At 37.5% G+C, this 19437-nt stretch overlaps 1 protein-coding gene across 3 annotated transcripts in view; it reads right to left on the bottom strand.

Annotated features, from left to right (window-relative positions):
- The window catches only part of NWD2 (NACHT and WD repeat domain containing 2), a 204289-nt gene that overhangs the window by 75211 nt on the left and 109641 nt on the right, over window positions 1–19437 (bottom strand). For 2 of the 3 annotated variants that reach the window (XM_001137884.6, XM_009447496.5), the window contains exon 3: window positions 17286–17402. In XM_001137884.6, coding sequence (XP_001137884.1) covers window positions 17286–17402 — 117 coding nt within the window. Of the gene's footprint in view, window positions 1–17285; window positions 17403–19437 lie in introns of those variants that run through there. The other variant, XM_054683752.1, reaches the window with a different exon arrangement.

Here is a 19437-nt window from a genome sequence, read left to right as displayed (position 1 = left end):
AGTTTTCAAAATCCAAACTTGATGTTTGTAATATACAGGACGTCTGGCTTGCCCTTTTGTCCTGATCTCTGACCATTTAGTTGTTGGTCAGCTCTTCTTCTCCATCTGTTGCTGGAGAACAATATTTGATGTCCTTTCACCTAATTCAGAAAGCAGCATCTAATAGATATTTAGTAGATTGAATTGGGTCTTCTACTCATCACTGTTGCTAATTTTCTAAACATTTCCAGTGATGAGGCATATGAATATTTAGAATTCCCATAATGCAGTGCTATTAAGGTATTACAAACCAGTAATGGGTTATCAGTAATACCCAAGCCAAGTTACAATAAGCTACCAAACCTCTATTACATTCCTTGTTTATGGTGATCCGCAGCCCTTGAATTTGTACTGATTGAGCTTTGACAACCCTTTTAGAAAGCTGTACATATACAGCAATGAACAGCTGCCTGGTGTCCTTCTTGATACTGGTCTGGATATTTAGGCAAAGGGTGGGTAATGGTAATGAGGTTAGAATGAAGCATCTCTTATCAAGTGGCAAGGAAAATATTAGAGAGAGAGTAGTTATGACCATGAACCTCACAGTCAGTGTGCCTGGCTTGAAATCCTAGCTGAGTGCCTGTTTCCTTATCTGCGAAATGGGACTAATATTAGCACCTACCTTATTAGTGCTGTTGTGAGGTTACATGAATTACTACATGCAAAATGCAGAATAGCACCTGGCACATGCATAACGCAAAGTAAATGTTTGCTATTATTGTGCACAGTTTGTGAATCTTATTTTAACTCCATATATCTTAAAAATAGCTGAATTTCCTCCTTGATTTAGTCTTGATTTTAGCATTGTGAATTTTCTTTGCGTTGTATCTTCACAGTTCAATACGAAGCTGGGAGAAGCAATACTGCATAGGACAGTCAGAGGGCACTCAAAATATGTCTGTATCCTTTAATTTACTTTCTCCCCAAGGATTAGAGAGATAATAGCTTTAATAGGAGACTAAGAAAAATGAACTAGTAATTCCTACAAATGAACAGAGCTTTCTATGCTGCACAGCACACTGGCACGTAGGTGTGACTTAAGATACGCGGCAGTAGATCTGGGAACCAAAGGGAAAGAATGACAAACATGGATTGGAACTGGGGGAAGGATGGAAGTCAAGAATGCTATCCTTTGACCTTGATATATATGAAAACAAATCATATTAAAACGTTGAGTTACTAGTAGCGGCCAATATTCCAAATGGAATTTGAGACCCGTTGGTCCAGATAACTTGTAGTTTGAAATGAACATATCTGCATTCAGGGAAAACAAAAGCTGAGTGAAGACAAATTGAAAAGCAACAGTATAGAGTAATTAATACGTAAATTCTAGCCCCAGACTACCTGAGTTCATGCCTTACATCGCTCCTTACTATACTAGCTGTGTGTCCTGGCAAGAATCAGAAATCTTTTATTCTTTTTCAGTTATTACCTCATTTGTACCATGGTTATAACAGTAGTAACTTTCTCATAAATTACTAGGAAGAATAAATGAATGAATCCACATAAAGTACTCGGAATACAGCTTAATTATTCCATTTATGTTTTATATATTTATATAGATCCTTAACTCACCAAGTGTAAGAAGTCAGCCATTCAAAAAATAAGTGTGTTTAGTTTTAATATAGTGTTGAGGTAGAGACAAGTAAAATGAAATACAAATAAAAAGGTACTTAAATGTACAATAATTATTCAAAAAATTGATTTTATCTAACAATGATTTACAGATTCCATCATAGCATATTTTCAACATACTATATAAAAATGATACTAATTGCCTTATTTAAATACACCATATTTCAAGAAACAGAAATGACTTCTTGATCTCCTAAAATTTATTTGCATTCCCTTTTTCACACTTTAGGAGTGTTTATACCATGAATACAGCTCTGCTTCACTCTAGAAAAAAATGTTAAAATATAAAAAGTTTGCCATTGTAAAGTTCATTTCTTGCATTAGAAAACTTTTAGGGAAAAGCGTTCTGCATTGCAGGGCAAAATTAGATAGAGCCTGAATACATATTTTAACATTTTCTCCAGGGGAATAAAAAAAGTAGAAGACATTAAGTTCAGTCCATTGGTCTGTGATATCAAAAAAGAGAATTGGGTGAAACACTTGGTTCCCTCAGGTAAATAAAAGCCAATTGTGTCAACAATAATTATTGATTACACATGACGAAGTAAGAACAAGGAAGCCTCTTGCCTCAATTTCCTAAGAAACTTCAACATATTTAATTCAAATGAGAGCAAAGTCATTTTCATATCACTGCTAAAAATTAGCAGGCACAGCTTTGTTTTCTGAACTTTACTAAAGAAACTGTTTAATAGATTTAGCCATCTAGTAAAAGCAAATTAGAAAACTGGTTATGATTAATAAGAAAGATGTACTTATTGCTTAACATATTGAACTTCTGGCTGGGTGTGGTGGCTCATGCCTGTAATCCCAGCACTTTGGGAGGCCAAGGAGGGTGGATCACCTGAGGTCAGGAGTTCGAGACCAGCCTGGCCAACATGGTGAACCCTGTCTCTACTAAAAATACAAAATTAGCTGGGCGTGGTGGTGCACACCTGTAGTCCCAGGTACTTGGGAGGCGGAGGCAGGGGAATTGCTTGAACACAGGAGGCAGAGATGGCAGTGAGCCGAGACTGCACCACTGCCCTCCAGCCTGGGCGACAGACTGAGACTCTGTCTCAAAAAAAAAAAAAAGAAAAGAAAAAAAAATTGAACTTCTTTGGCAAATAATTTGCCTTCTGTAAGTTTAACCTCCTGGTTTACTCCAGATTGGTTTAATGTGTGGGTGTATGTAAGCAGGTGTGGTGGTCTGTGTGGGGGTACCAAGCCCCTAGATGTGCTTATACTGTATAAGCTCCCACATTAAAGACAGACTAAAAAGCCAACACCAACCAAATTTAGTCTGTAGGCTTGTTCTTTTCAGATAAGCAACAAAATAGGCAAAATTAAGGCTAGCATTAATATTTTATAATCAACCTTTAGCCTCATCATTCCTCCTGTCTTGAAGAAATGAGGTACAGAGATAGATACGACAACTAATCTAGATTCTTTAAAAGCGTATCTCATCTGATACATTTTGGAGAAAGTTGAGTCCAGTACTTCACTGAGACTGCTATAGGCAATAAAGATACAATGGCTTCCTTGCTGTTGGTTAATCAGGGTCACCTCCATATTTATAACTGATTCAAGCCAGAGACCAATTAATATCCATTTTCACATGAACATCATTCAAACCCTCTTCCAAATGCTTACTCAGCTGCTTATTCCAAGGCTCAGTAAAAATCCACAAACATGCTCCCATTTTGGGGCAAGAAAATAATTTTACTCTTAAGGGAATGTACAGCGGTCAATCCATTTGTGTAAAGGGATAAATTTTAAGTTATATATAATATTGCTGGTGGCATATAAATATTCTAGTCCAGAAATATTAATCTTAACTATAGGTTTGGAAATCCTTAAATACTCATTACTAAAAATACATATTTTTGTATAACAATAGGCAAGTGTAAATGCTGAACTAAGCAGAAATAAGCAGAAATTCCCTATTCTCCAGTCAAAATTAAACAGTTAAAACTATTATTTCTTCCATAATCAGAGATATCATGCGTAAACAAGATAAAAATAATATATTTAAGTTGTCTCAAATTATTTGGTTCAGATCTGCAGAATAGTTGTGCAGGTAGTTTCCCAACTGTGGCAAAACTGGAAAGGAGTGAGGAGCAGTAATAATCCTACAATTCCATCTGCACATCCCGCACAGATGCTAAAGAACTGAACAGAAAGGAGTGAGGAACCTCTTGGTGCTTTGGGGGCTGCCATGTACAGCTGAGAATACAGAAAGGGCCATACAATGGAGAAGTCCCACAAGGCCATCCCATATCTGTGCATATTTCCAAGCAGGGAAGAGAATCTTTGACCTCCACTTTCAGTATTTCCTGTGCGCATTTGCAAGTTGGGAAGAAAATACCTACTTTGACCACCCCCCTACCTTTTGCATTTTCTTTGCATTTGACCTATTACATCACATATTTAGAAAATTACTCCTTCCTTGATTGTTTTAAAGGAGGAGAGTGAAAACCAATACAGGGAATGTTCATCGAATTTTGATGGTCCACACTGATTTTATGATTCAACTTGTTCTTTATTCACTCTTGGTTACCAATTTTACTCTCCTCCCATACCACCTAAGATGGAAAAGAATTATACAAAACCCTCATGTAAGCCAAATACCACATGTTCTCACTTATAAATGAGAGCTAAATAATGTTTATCCATGGACATAGAGACAGGGAAGTGGGGGAGAAGGGTGAGGGATGAGGAATTATTTAATGAGTACACTATTCAGGTGATGGTCACATTAAAATCCCAGACTTCACCATTAGGCAGTATATCCATGTAACAAAACTGCACTTATATACCTTAAATTCATTAAAAGAAACCTCACACAGATTGTAAGAAACAGAAAATATTATTCATTCTGTCTGATTAATACATATTTTATTTCACCAAATAATTACCTTTCATAAATTTTGGATCATAAGTTTCTCCATAACATGTGTTTCAGTGTGTATATTTAAGTATCTATAATGGTGTGATGGAAGGAAGAGCTAATAGTCTGGGCATCAGCAGGTGACTAAGGTGACTTAGACTCATCCTTCTCCCTCAGCCCTCAAACAGTCAACAACTTCTTACCAATTCTGTCTCTGAAGTATCTCTAATCTATGCCCACCTTTCTATTTCACCCCCTTAGCTCATCAGGGTATCTTTCATCTGGATCATGACATTAGCTAGGTTGCTAGTTAGGTCTCTTGTTTCTAGCCTCTTGAACTCACTGCCTTTAGTTACAAATCTCAACAGGATGTCCTCCTCACTGCTAACAAGCTCAAGCGGAAATTTAACTTAGAAGGTCTGGCCTCAAATTACATTTTTTGCCTCATGTTCCACAATGCCCTGTCACTAACCCTATATTCTACCTTCATCCAGGAACTGCTGGTCTCTGGACAATCAAAGTACCCTCACCTCTCCTGCCCTAGATTTAGAGATGGAAAGCTCTTAGTCCTTCCAGCTCTTAGTGATTCCTTTTGTGACACACAGAATCAGAACAAACCAGTTTCCCCATTTTGCTTCCATAGCAGCTAATATTATATTATCTCACTTATCAAACAGTATCATATTTAACCGCACGCACACCTCTTTCTGTTTAAGTGGGTGCTTAAGAGGTCAAGGGTAGTATATGACTTACCATTAGCTCACAGAACTTAGCACAGTTTTACATATGATAGGCACTATAGAAACTTGCTTGTTGTGTTTTATTGGACAACAACGTAAAATACACATTCCTAGAAGCATTTTGAGACTTTAGGTTCGTTGGATATAGCAGATCTGGACCTTGCATTGTAATTAGATGCTAGGTAAGTGCAAGGGGAGAAAAATTAAGAAATCTTTGTTTTTACAATTTGCACTTATGGCATTTTCAAGTGCAGGTTTTGGCAGCTTAGAGTTTCTCAGTCCAGGGAAATTAGATGAAAAAGTCCAAGTTTTGGCTGAAGCAATCTTACTAAAGCCTGCGGCAACACAGCTTCCTTCCCTACCAGAGAGAAGTATATCACACACTAGGCTAGCGATTATGTTATCTGAGTCATTCAACTGTATGTGAGAAAATGCCACCAAGAAAACTGGAACAGGACGTTATAGTTCAATCCCTCTACTTTGGTAGATAAAGAACAGACAGGGAGAAAAGGACTTGGGTTCTAGACTTCATTATAGCTTCCAGTTAAACCATTTAGGGTCTGCTGGTAGGAAGAATGTTGGCTTTGGAATTAAAGAGACTTAGACTGAAATCCTGGCTCTTATCCCTTACTAGTTAGACATCAGGCAAATTGCAGAAATCACCTAAGTCTCAGCATCCTCACTGATAGAGACGGAGAAATAACAGCCCCATGGGTTGGTATGAGAAAAAGAGGAAACGTGTTCAACACAATATCTACTGTATTTTACACATTCAGAAAATAAAAATTCCCTTCACTTCTTCGGGTTTCAATTTTACCTGTGTGTAATCAGGATTTTTAACTATTTAGTTACTAGATTATCTTAAGGCTCTTTCCAGCTCTGAAATCCTATCATCCGTTTATCCTTAGAGGAACAAATAGCACTGATAATTTGTAGAAGTGTTTTAAAAGCTGTTATACTCTGATGAATATTGCCCTTTTCTTCCAATTGCCTTGGGTCTAATTCTCCTTTTTTTTCTATCCTCTTGACAGATGGACACTTAAATCATTAATTTTCAAATTCTCATCTTTTCTAATTATATGAATTTCAAATTATGGATTTCTATTTTTTCTAAGCATTGAAAAAATAGAAATCCATAATTTGAAATTTGTATCATTAGCTGAATCCACAAGTTTTGACATAGTTTTCATGTTAGTGCAGTTCAAAATATTTTTAGATTTCCCTTGTGATTTTTCTACTTCGACCCATAGTTTATTTAGAACGGTGTTAACTTTCACATATTTAGACATGTTTAGTCATCTTTCAGTTGTTTTTTAGTTTTTAATTCCACCGAGGTCAGAGCACAAGTTTAGTATGATTTCAACCCTTTGAAATTTGTTGAGACTTGTGTTGTTACCCATCATATGGATGGATCATCCTTTGCACTTTAGCAAATGTTCTGTGAATTGAAAAAAGGTATATTCTGCAGTTATTGAATGTGGCATTCTATAAATGTTAATTAGGTCATGTTATAAATCATGTTATTCAAATCTACATACTTACGGATTTGTTTTCTACTTCTCTTAGATACTGAAAGATGTTTGTAAATATCTCCAATTATGACTGTAGATTTGTCTATTTCTCCTTTTAGTCAAGATTTTTATATTTTGAAGCCATGTTATTAGGTGCATACAAATATAGAAATATTACATTTTTCTGTTGAATTGAACCTTTTATCATTATGAAACATCCTACTTTATCTTAACTTAAAACCTACTATATGATATTGATGTAATTTTCTTTTGGTTAGTCTTTCCATGGCATATATATCTATATCTAGATATATATACTTTTATCATTTTATTCTCAGCCAATTTATGCCCTTTCCTTTAGAGGGAACTCTTGAAAACCACATACAGTTGAACCTGTATTTAATAGGAAGATTTAGATTATTTACAGTGAATAAAATAGTTGTGTTATCTTTCTACTTGTTTCATCTATTCTTTAGTCTTCCTTTTAAAATTAGTCATATTTTCTTGATTCCTTGCATGTCTTGTAATTTTCATTGTATTCTGAACTTCATTTTTAAAATAATGGTTATTTAGGGGTTCCTTTCCTATGTTAGACTGATAGGGCAATGAGAGGCTTATCACATTCCCATTAGTAACTGAACTGGGCCGGGGCTCGGTTGCAGTTTTAGATTCTGCTTACTTTGAATTAAAATGCCTCAAAGGCAACACCAGTTAGATGTTTGTGCTACATTCTAGTGGACTTTGTCTCCTGTACACCAAGATATTATTGGAGACTTTATTCTGCCTTTCCATCCCAGCTTCCTAACCTCCCATGTTGCTCAATGTTCAGCATTGAGCATTCATGGAGAAAACTCCCAGTGATTTGGGGGTTCCTCTATCTGTAAAGCCAGCGTACCAAGAAACAACTCATTTCCTTCTGGAAATTGAGTGTGTCTAATCACATTTGTCTCCACAGCCCTACTGTCTTTTTAAAAACATGATGTTTACATTTTACCTTTTTAAAAAGTTGTTGCTGGCCTACTTAGAAGTCCTCTGGACTACAGCTATAAAAGTGAACATTTTTCCTTACCAATTAAATTATAAAGAGACTGAGTACTCTCCCGTCCACTTTTTCTCCGTAATTCTTTTTATCATAAAAAAATGCTTTCTTACACCAACTAAGCTTAAGCTATAGAAATAGCTTATATGTTAGTAAAAGTTTACTGTGGAAATACTTAATATATTAGCAATAATTATTTCAACGGCCCTCTTGGCTTTCACCAGACAACTAAATACTGTTGAGAAGAAAGCTAATTTTCCATGTTTGTCCATTCTAAAACTCTTTTGGTGATATCAAGTCACTAATTATTGAAACCTATTTCAGAGCTATGATAACTAGTTGATTTCAACTGGACAAACATTTGTATAAGTAAAGAAATATTTGTTTCTCTGGACTATATGAGCAAAATACCTGGAAAATCTGAGGCTTTAGATGTTTATTTAAATAAAATTTGTAAGAAAGATCTTTTTAAGCTAGACTGTTTAATTTAGATGACTTTCCAGTTCAAATCAATGACTGTTTTCTCATTTTAAAATACATTTTGGTTGGTAGAACTGTACTTATAAAGGTTAGAACTAAATAATACAAACCCCCCTGCACTTTAACATATGAATGAAAATTAAGTACTTATTTTAATTTTTCATGTGTGTATTTTGTTTTGTATACCTAAAATGATAAAGCAAACATACTGGAATATGGATAAATGTGAAACATTTTCCAAAGCTAAGTGATTTAAAAAATACTGTAATTATTTCAAATGATTTAAGAAATCTCATCATATAGTTTTCTTTTACTAAAAATTACTTAAAGAAACTAAACTGTAAGGAGACATAATTTAACCTGAAGGAGAGTGGTGAGAAGGTGAGAAGGAACTGACCTATATGCTATAAGTTTGAGAGTAACTCAGTGATATACAAAAATAGAATGTTAGTCTTTGTCAGTCACAGCTACACACTTTGTCTTGTCTTTACTCTTCTGCCTAGTGAAAAAACAAACTTGCTGAATAACAACAGATTTCACAGTTCAATCCCTTAAGTTGTCATATTTTTGGTTTAAAATATGGCCCCGTTCAAAATGTAGCTCTCTGGGCTCCTTTCTTCTTACTTTGTGCATACTGGGCTTAGGGTCCACTGCCAGGAGCTGCCTGTGGTGGGTATGAGCATGACCCGTTCTCTGTTCCCTGCTAGCTGTGCCACTGATGGCAGTGTGTGTGTGTGTGTGTGTCTGTGTGTGTGTGTGTGTGTGTGTAAGTGGAGGTAGAAGTCTGCTCTGACATCTGCTTATACTCAAGCAACAATGGTGATATGCCCATTCTTTTGGTCTCTGCTGCTTCTTTACTCAATGCTGACAGATTGTGTTTGTTTATATATGTGTGTAATCTCACAGCCCCGATGAGGATGCTACATGGGTATTGGTTCACTGAGAGCTCAGGGAGTTGACAAGGCATACTACTGCAGGCAAGATTCCTTTTGCCTGCTGTATGGGAACACCCCTCTAAATGCGAAGTCACAGAAGAACCTCTTACCTGCCTCCATCGGTGGTAATGGTGCTCCTCTCATCGCATGCGTGGTATCAGGCTTGGCTCTTCTAGGGTCACCTGCCAATGCTTCTCCTACAGCAAATTTCCACCTCATCCACACTACGGATTGAGGAACTGTAGTGAGATGCTATGAGCATCCTCCAGGGATGCCACACACATGGTGGAGTGGGGATGGATTCTCCAATACTGTAACTAAGCTTTTCAAACTCTAGTTGCTCAAGACAGCAGAGTGTAAGTTGTCTACTTTTGTTTGTTTGTTTTTGAGACAGAGTCTCGCTCTGTAGCCCAGGCTGGAATGCAGTGGTGTGATCTTGGCTCACTGCAACCTCCGCCTCCTGGATCCTGGTTCAAGCCATTCTCTTGCCTCAGCCTCCCGAGTAGCTGGGATTACAGGCATGCACCACCATTCCCAGCTAATTTTTTTTTTTTTTTGTATTTTTAGTAGAAAAGGGGGTCTCATCATGTTGGCCAGGCTGGTCTTGAACTCCTGACCTCATGATCCACCCGCCTTGGCCTCCCAAAGTGCTGGGATTACAGGCCAGAGCCACTGCACCTGGCCGTCTGCTTTTTTATATGTAATTTCAACTTTTATTTTAGATTCAGGGCATACATGCGCAGGTTTGTTACCTGGCTGTATTGCATGATGCTGAGGTTTGGGTTACGACTGATCCCATCACCCAGGTGCTCAGCATAGTACCCAATAGTTTTTCAACCCTTGCCCCCTCTCTCATTCTCTGTGCCACTGATGGCAGCATGTGTGTGTGGCTGAGTAGTCCCCAGTTTCTATTGTTGCCATCTTTATGTCCATGAGTACCCAATTTTTGGTTCCCACTTGTAAGTGAGAACATGTGGTATTTGGTTTTCTGTTCCTGAGTTAATCCACTTAGGAAAATGGCATCCAGCTTCATCCATGTTGCTACAAAGAACATAATTTCTTGCTTTTCTATGGCTGTGTAGTATTCCATGGTGTTTATGTACCATATTTTCTTTATCCAATCCACTAGACATGAACACCTAGATTCTTTGCTATTGTGCTGTGATGAACATGTGAGTACATGTGTCTTTTTGGTAGAAAGACTTATTTTCTTCTGGATATATACCCAGTCATGATATTGCTGAGTTGAATGGTAGTTCTAAGTTCTTTCAGAAATCTCCAAACTGCTTTTGACACAGTGGCTGAACTAATTTACATTTCCACCAACAATGTATAATCATTCCCTTTTCCCTACAGCCTCACCAGCATCTGTTGTTTTTTGAGTTTTCAATAATAGTCATCCCTACTAGCGTGAGATGATATCTCATTGTGGTTTTGATTTGCATTCCTCTGATGATTAGTGTTGATAAGCGTTTTTTCATACGTGTGTGGGACACCTGTATGTCTTCTTTTGAGAAGTGTCTGTTCATATCTTTTGCCCATTTTTAATGGTCTTTTTTGCTCCTTCCATTGTTTAAGTTCCTTACAGATTCTAGATATTAGACATTGGTCAGATGCATAGTTTTTGAACATTTTCTCCCATTCTGTACATTGTCTGTTCACTCTGCTGATAGTTTCTTTTGCTTCGCAGAAGCTGTTTAGTTTTATTAGGTACCACTTGTCAATTTTTGTTTTTGCTGCAGTTGTTTTTGAGGACTTGCTAATAAATTATTTCCCAAGGCTGATGTCCAGAATGATATTTCCTAGGTTTTCTTCTGGGATTACTACAGTTTGAGGTCTTACATTTAAACCTTTAATCCATCTTAATTTTTGTGTATGGTGAAGGATAGGGGTCCAATTTCATTCTCCTCCATATGGCTAGACAGCTATCCCAATATAATTTATTAAACAGAAAATCTTTCCCCATTGCTTATTTGTGTCAACTTTGCCAAAGGTCAGATGGCTGTAGGTGTGCAGCTTTATTTCTGGGTTCTCCATTTTGTTCCATTTGTCTATGTGTCTGTTTTTGTACCAGCACCATGCTGTTTGGGTTACTGTAGCCTTACAGCATAGTTTGAAGTTGTGTAATGTGGTGATGCCTCCAGCTTTGTTCTTTTTGGTTAGCTTTGTTTTGGCTATTCACACTCTTTTTTGGTTCCATATAAATTTTAGAATAGTTTTTTCTAGTTCTGTGAAAAATGACGTTGGTAGTTTGATAGAAATAGCATTAAATATATAGATTGCTTTGGGCAGAATGAACACTTCAATGAATTGATTCTTCCAATCCAGAGCATGGAATGTTTTTCCATTTGTTTGCATCATCTGTGATTTCTTTTGGCAGTGTTTTGTAGTTCTCCTTGTAGATATCTTTCACTTCCTTGGTTAGATGTGGTCCTAGGTATTTTAATTTTTTTGTGGTTATTGTAAATAGAATTGCTTTCTTGATTTGGCTTTCAACTTGAATGTTATGGGCATATAGAAATGTTACTTATTTTTGTACATAGATTTTGTATCCTGAAACTGAAGTTGTTTATCAGTTATGGGAGCCCTTTGGAAGAGTCTTTATGATTTCCTAGGTATAGAATCACATCATACATGGAGAGAGACAGTTTCACTTCTTCTCCTATTTGGATGCCTTTTATTTCTTTCTCTTGCCTGATTTCTCTAGCTAGCACTTCCAGTACTGTGTTGAATAGGAGTGGTGAGAGTGGGTATTCTTATGTTCTTCCAGTCCTCAAGGGGAATGCTTCCAGTTCTTGCCCCTTCAGCATGATGTTGGTTGTGTGTTTGTCATAGATGGCTCTTATTATTTTGAGGTATATTCCTTTGATGCCTTATTTACTGAGGGTTATCAAGAAGGAATGTTTATCAAAAGCTTTTTCCATGTCTATGGAGATGATCATATGGTTTTTAACTCTGTTTATGTGGGTGTGTCACATTTATTGGTTTGCATATGTTGAACCAACCTTGCGTCCCAGAAATCAAATCTACTTGATTATGGTGACTTAACTTTTTGATGTGCTGTTGGATCTGGTTTGCTAGCATTTTGTTGAGGTTTTTTTGCATCTATGTTCACCGGGAATATTTGCCTGTAGTTTTCTTCTTTCATTGTGTTTTTGCCAGGTTTTGTCTTTTGCCAGGTATCAGGGTGATGCTGGTTTTTAAGAATGAGTTGGGGAGCAGTCCCTTCTCCTTAAGTTTTTGGAAGAGTTTCACTATAATAGGTATCAGCTCTGCTTTGCATATCTGGTGGAATTTGTCTGTGAATGTATCTGGTTCTGGGCTTTTTTTGGTTGGTAGGTTTATTACTGATTCAGTTTTGGACCTCAATACTGGTTGCTTAGGGTTTCAGTTTCTTCCTTGTTCAATATTGGGAGGTTGTGTTTCCAGGAATTTTTCCATTTCCTCTAGATTTTCTAGTTTGTGTGCATAGATGTGTTTATAATAGTCCCTGAGGATCTTTTGTATAGTCCCTGAGGATCTTTTGTATTTCTGTGGGATCAGTTATAACGTCACCTTTGTTGTTTCTGATTGAAGTCACCTACTTCTATCAACTCTGCCAAGAGGCAGGCCTGTATTCAGGGTCCAGGATCAATGCTCAAACTCTGTAAGCAATTCTTTTGGGTACTCCACATTTGGAGGGATGACAAGAAGAAAACCCCCTCTTCCCTATAAATATGCAGCATGGAGAAGGATGGGGATGAGATAATGAGAGAATTAGCATCACATGACCTCTGCTCTCGCCAAAAGGCCATATTCCTCTCCCTCTACAAAAGGATTTTCTATGGACTAGGGAATGCGACAAGTAGGTGGGGGAGATTTTGTTGACCTTTCCACACTTTGCAAAGCCTGCAGCAATTTTTTACACCTAAAAGGTGATGAAGATGATTTTGTTACTCAGCTGTGATTTGTCTCCCTGCTAGGGGCTGCCTTGGTCAGAATCCCTCCTTGGGGATAGGTAAAGCTTTTAGTCAGTAAATGTCAGCAAATTCATATCTAGAAAAACAAAATATATATGTACCATATGCATTTTACAAATATTACATTTTATTAATATACACATAAGAATGAATTAAAATCCTTTAACATTTGACTGAATGAAGCCTTGATACTTTTTACATTTAGATTATCAGCATTTTTAAAGGGAAAAATTATAATAGCACATAAATGCCTAATATAAATGAAAACTTTTTATTCTTATTTGAAAATAAATCACATTTTAAGTTATTTGGTCTAAAATTACTGGTTGTTAGCCTTTTATGGGTTTACAAAGAACTCATACATATATTATCACATTTGGTCCCCACAACAATCCTTTGAAATTGATTCAAAATTTACTTTTAGTTTATTGTTATTATTTTCCCATATTTATAGATGTGATCACTAAAGTACAATTAAGTTAGTGACTTGTTCCCTGAGAACCAGGGCTCTCGCTTGATTGTAAAATGAAAATTCTGGGCTCTTCCCACTGTACTTGCCTCTCTCTACACATGTATTCAAATGTTGTTCTTCTCAGTAAGATGATGTATGCTTTACAATGTTTCCCAAGCTAGTCCTCTGAGAGCAGGACCAGACACATGTCCAGGCTCCCTCACTCTAGCACCTTCATCTCTTCATGGCCAAAAACGTGTGTAAAACAGCTGTCCAGAATTACAGCACAGCTTGCATGTCAGTGGAACCTCGGGCCATTATCTAAATGACAACTTATAGGAAATGAAGTCGAAAAAGGCCAAGCACGAACAATACTGAAGACTAAGTTCCCTTTGGGCCTCAATTCCCTGGGTGTTTAAAAGGAAAGCTTCATCTGGTCCTTAATTTATTTGGACCTAACATAAAGGCTAAAGACTGTGAAGGCTTTGAAGATATAAAAACTTTTTTTTTTTCTTTCAGCAGTGGTGAATTTCCTTGCCAAAGACTTCAGCATTAGGGGAAGTTTTATGCTAAGCTCTGCATCCCACAGGGGTCATCATGACTTCTAGAAATATCCACAAGGGAGCACCGGGCGAGGAAACTGGAGCTTAAAAGTAACACACACATGCCAGTTGTCACCATAGTTACAACAGGAAAGGCCCTAAGAGGAGTACTTTTTTTTTCTTTTTCTATAAGCTGTGAGATACAAGCCTTGTGTGATTTAGGATCGCTGGGGTGAATAATCCTAGCTCTATCTGCAGGGTTTTATCGTGGTTCCCCTGAGTTTAAACATGTAACAGGGGAGCAGAAGGAGGGATAAATGATTTGTTTATGCTCAATAAAGATGTTGCTGCTGTTCTATCAGCTAACCTTTGCTCTCATAACCTGCATAAACTTGCAAAGTCTTTATTTATTCTCCTACTAGCAAATTATTGGAATTCAGAGTCATGTCTAATTTTAGTTAGCTTAGGGATGGCACTCAACAGGGTTATAAAAGGGGGAGAACATCTCTCTCATTCCTGAATTTCCGAGGCTGGATTACGGTAAAGCTGTGGAGATCACAGTAATTGAGGTTTCCCAGGACACTCCCATAGTGGGTTATGCTTCCCAAATCTGGCTTTCTAAGCGTAACGGAATCTGGCCTAACCTGTCTTCCAATATTTGAGTCTCTTCTATAGCACCCCTGTCAGAGTGGTTTGTGTTCTTCACTTTGATAAAAACTTTTTTGGTGATGCATCATTACAGTTTGAGCCAGGTGATTTCATCTTCAGACAGCTGTGATAGATAATAATATACAATAAGAAACAACGAACACTTTTTAATGGATTACTATGTGTGAAATACTATAAAACTGCCTGTAATTTCATTTGATTCTCAGAATGACCCGATGAGGTCGGTAACTATTATTATCACTTCCATTTTACAGACAAAAAACTAAGGCTTAGAATAGTGGAGCAACTCCTGCAGTGCCACACAGCTATGAAATATCAGGTCAGAACCCAGGGATACTGGATCCAAAAACCTGAGAGGAAGCTATATATCCTTTAACTTCTTCACCCAAAGCTGAAATCTGCTTCCTAGTTCTATCCTCCAATGACCCACAGAAAAGAATCTCTTCCGCTACTTGCTCTTCAGATATTTAACACAACTTTCAGGCCTTCTTTTGCATTCTTTTCAGGCCACAGGACACTGTTTTTCGGTGTTCGTTCCCCCAACCCCCCCCAAACCACGTATTTTTCTCATTTGGCTTATTGCAGTAGCTCTCTAAAGGTCTGCCTGCTCTGTTCCCTATTCTTCACCCAGCAGCCAAGGCCATGCTTAAAATACAAGTCAAATCACTTTATTCCTCTGCTCAGAACACTTTGGCAGTTTTTCCTGTCACTCAAGGTAAAACCTTAAGTCAACTTGAAGATTACAGAATTGAATTGTCTTACTGAAATTACCTTTCCAAAATCGATGGTTCCCAATTATGCTGAGCCATAACAATAGTCTTCTTACTCTTAAAAATAAAAATATTCTCTTAATCATAAAAGATGAAAAGGCCCCATGATATGTTCCCCATATCCCATGCCCTCCTCCCTATTCATACTTGTTCTAGGCACAGAGGCCTGCTTGCTGTTTCCTGAACATGCCAACCCCTCTTCCTGGAATACCTGACTTGGAATATCCACACCTGGTTCTTTCCTGCCCCTCTTTCCATCTCCCCTTCAGAGTCACCTTATCAGTGAGGCCTTCTCTGACTGTTTTATCTTAAGTAGCAAATCTCTCCCCTCGCTGGTATTCTCTCTTTTCTTTCATTTCTCTATTTTTCTCCATAGCACTTATCACCAACTGACTTACTGTTTATCTTACTTATTTGGGTTTTGCCTGCCCTCTCCCCCTTCCACCCACATTAGAATGTAAGCTCCGGGAAAGCAAAAAATTTTGTCTTCTTAGTTCAATTCTAAGGTTGAATCCTAAGGAACTGGCCCACAAAATAACAATTTCGTATGGGTCAACCTACCACACCCCCAGCACTTAGGAGCAGCCCTTGGCACATGGTAGCACTCAAGTAGGTAGTGAGTAAACAACTTATCTATATATGGAATACTACAAATACTATATGATACAGACTTTATACACTTTACTAGCCTGGGTAAGAAATTTACCATCAGCTGGTCAGATTTGTGATATCATCTCTGTAGGTCTTCCTAATCCTATGCGGAGCCAAATATAGATGGATATGCAAATAAATATTAAGAACACTTTTGCTGATATATTGAATCTAGTTTTTAACAGTACGGTGTGATTTTTTTTCATAGCACTCACTGGTAATTTTAACACTCGTCTGTCAGTCTTAGAGCAACCTATGTTCAAAGGGGCAACTTCCCTTATCGATTGGTAGGATCTGTTTGAATTCAAGGTAAGTCTTTCTTAAGCTAAATTAAGGCAGTGATTTTTGCACAACCACCTGCCATAGAATGACCTATTTATCTTACTGCCACCGTGCTAACACAGAGGAGTGAGTATTCTTTAGACAATAATGATGAATTAATAATAATGTTCCACTTGGAATATCTCTGTCGATCTTTAGCTTATAATGAACATGTAGCTGAAAATCACTGTAGAAACAAACATTTTCACAGGGCACCATTTGCTGCTGGCAGATGAGACATAGTATATTTGATTTACTTTAACAATGTTTCAGCCATTTTGTTAAAAAATGCCAGAAATTCTAGTGTTAAGAACTAGAAGCACTATGATGGAATATATTATACAATAAGATAAGAAAACCTAGGATAATTATTGTAGGCCTGAAAGGGTAATCCTTATTGTTGATCACAAGGTATTGTAGAAATTGTTGTCAAACCCAAGTCAATCCCTTTGATTACCATTTCAAATTATTCACCGTTAATTTGCAGCACTTCTTATGGAAAGTTGAAGCTTTTTGTTCTCATACATTGAGAGCCAGGAGACAGCTTAAAATGTTTAAATAGACATAAAAAAGTCTTTTTCCCCCTCATTTAAAAAACCCCTTATGAATCACAAATCAGCAATAATTCTCACATTCATCTGAAAGTTAATATAAAGCATTAGTTTTTTTATACCCACAACAAAACATGGACCTGCAGAAGTTTTCAAGCAATCCTCCAGCAGCTTCATGCGGGTCTTCTGGAGCTCTGGGCTGTCCCACTCATCTTCTTCCACTCCCCAGTACAGATCTATGACCTGGGGACAGATGGATGAAGAGCATTAGTTTACATGTGGGCTTTGTTCTTATTTACAATGTCAAGCTAATGTGACTTTTAATTTTTCTCTTTGCAGCATGTTTTCTCTTACAGAGGGGAAGTGATTTTTAAGATCCATTTAGAGAGATTTTTCATTCCATGATGGGTTGGGAATGAACCTTATAATTTCTTATTTTGTTTCTGATTATACTGCTGACATGGGCCCAGAGAAAATGAAATGCTAACTGTTGAAGGTTTTGGAGCATGGGCTTTTGTTGTCTTGAAATGGAAACAGAATTTTAAGGTTTGAAGCAGCTGGGATGATGTTACCATAATACTTGAGACAATTAAATCACCAAATGTATATAATGTTACCATAAGTATTAATTTGAGAAAAGAAACCATAATGAATATTACTATACACTGATTTCAAGTCAAACACCTACATTTCTTTTAAAAAAAAAAGCCCTGTCATTATCACACTTTATCATATGAGGAGAGATATTTTGCTTATGTCTGTTTTATCTGTAAGCAGTTTGGCTTTCATCAATATATATCTGAAAAACATGTACTGGCAAAAAATGAAAGGTATGCCTTACAGAAAAGTGAGGATAATAGGATCCTCTATCTCCCTACTTCAAAGACTACTAAGGAAGACTCTGGCAGTCTATAACAAACTTTCACAAGTTCACTCTTTGAAAAGTGCTATGGAGAGCATCATGGATTTCATTACCTTCACTCAGCTGCTGTCTGCATAAAGTAAATGTTCCCAGTTGTAGCTTTGAAAATTTCTTCTTTTCCTTTCCTTGCTTCCCACAAGCGGAAACAAGACCCTCCCTACTCTTTTCCTCCTGCTTGCACGGCATTTGGTGAGATGGAAGCTCACAGTATGAGTTTCCCCTTGTGGCCCCAGCAGATTCTGGAGACTTTGTGTGATTCCCATTTCTTGGCTATGGGCCCCGACAGATCTAGCTTGTTCCAGGTCTTTGTCTAAGTGCATTTGAGTGTTTTAGAAGGCTGATAAATAAATGACAGCTCTTTAAAAAATATTCTCATGGCCCATACCACGGGTTTTGTCATATATGAAAATATCAGCATTTTGATTTTGGGGGCTCTATGCTTTAATCTATCTTACAAAGTTTAATCACACAAGACGAAGAAAGACAACATCAAAGAAGGTAACTTCATTGTCCAATTTGAGAGCCTCTAGCTGGGGCTACTTAAAAGTAAATATAAATTAGTAAAAATTAAAAAATTCAGTTCCTCAAGTGCTCAGTAGCCCCATACTGGCTCTCATGTTGGACAGAGGAGATACAGAGTATTTCACATCATAATAAGTTCCATTGATCAGAGTTGTAAATTACTGAGCTTCAGAAGAGCACAGAAATCATCTAGTAATAAATGAATAAATAGGGCTATAAAATAGTCTAATTTGTTAAATAATGGACAGGCCATAATTTGCAAAGGGTCATGCTTCCAGAAAATGAAAAAGTAAAGAAAACATTTATGGCTTATCTGTTGTTAATCTTTCCAGGTGTTTTACATGCCACAGAGTACCTTTTGGTAAATTAATATCCTGCCACACTAGGATTTGTTTCTAATGTTTTAGAATACAAAAGATGAACTTTTCCATCTCACCACCCTTGGGAAGGATGTTCCCAGAGCTGCTGCAAATGCTGAGGAAGTGTCTCCCTCAGTGGAAGCAGAATCCCCTTCACATGCTACTCTGGCCTCCTGTCCTGAGAAGGACAATAATAGCCTTGGTTGAACAATGAGTTAAGAAAAGCTGGCAAGTAGACTGCCTCTCTAGGTTCCTCCTCTCTGGGCAGGGCATCTCTGAAAGACAGGCAGCAGCCCAGTCAGGGGCTTATAGATAAAACTCCCACCTCCCTGGGACAGAGTGCCTGGGGGAAGAGGCGGCAGTGGGCACAGCTTCGGCAGACTTAAACATTCCTGCCTATCGGCTCTGAAGACAGCAGTGGATCTCCCAGCACAGCTCTCAAGCTCTGCTAAGGGACAGACTGCCTCCTCAAGTG

This window comes from Pan troglodytes, chromosome 3 (assembly GCF_028858775.2).
Source record: "Pan troglodytes isolate AG18354 chromosome 3, NHGRI_mPanTro3-v2.0_pri, whole genome shotgun sequence".
NCBI classification, from domain to species: domain Eukaryota; kingdom Metazoa; phylum Chordata; class Mammalia; order Primates; family Hominidae; genus Pan; species Pan troglodytes.
The sequence above is the reverse complement of the archived record's forward strand: the minus strand, read 5'-3'. Positions and strand labels throughout refer to the sequence as shown.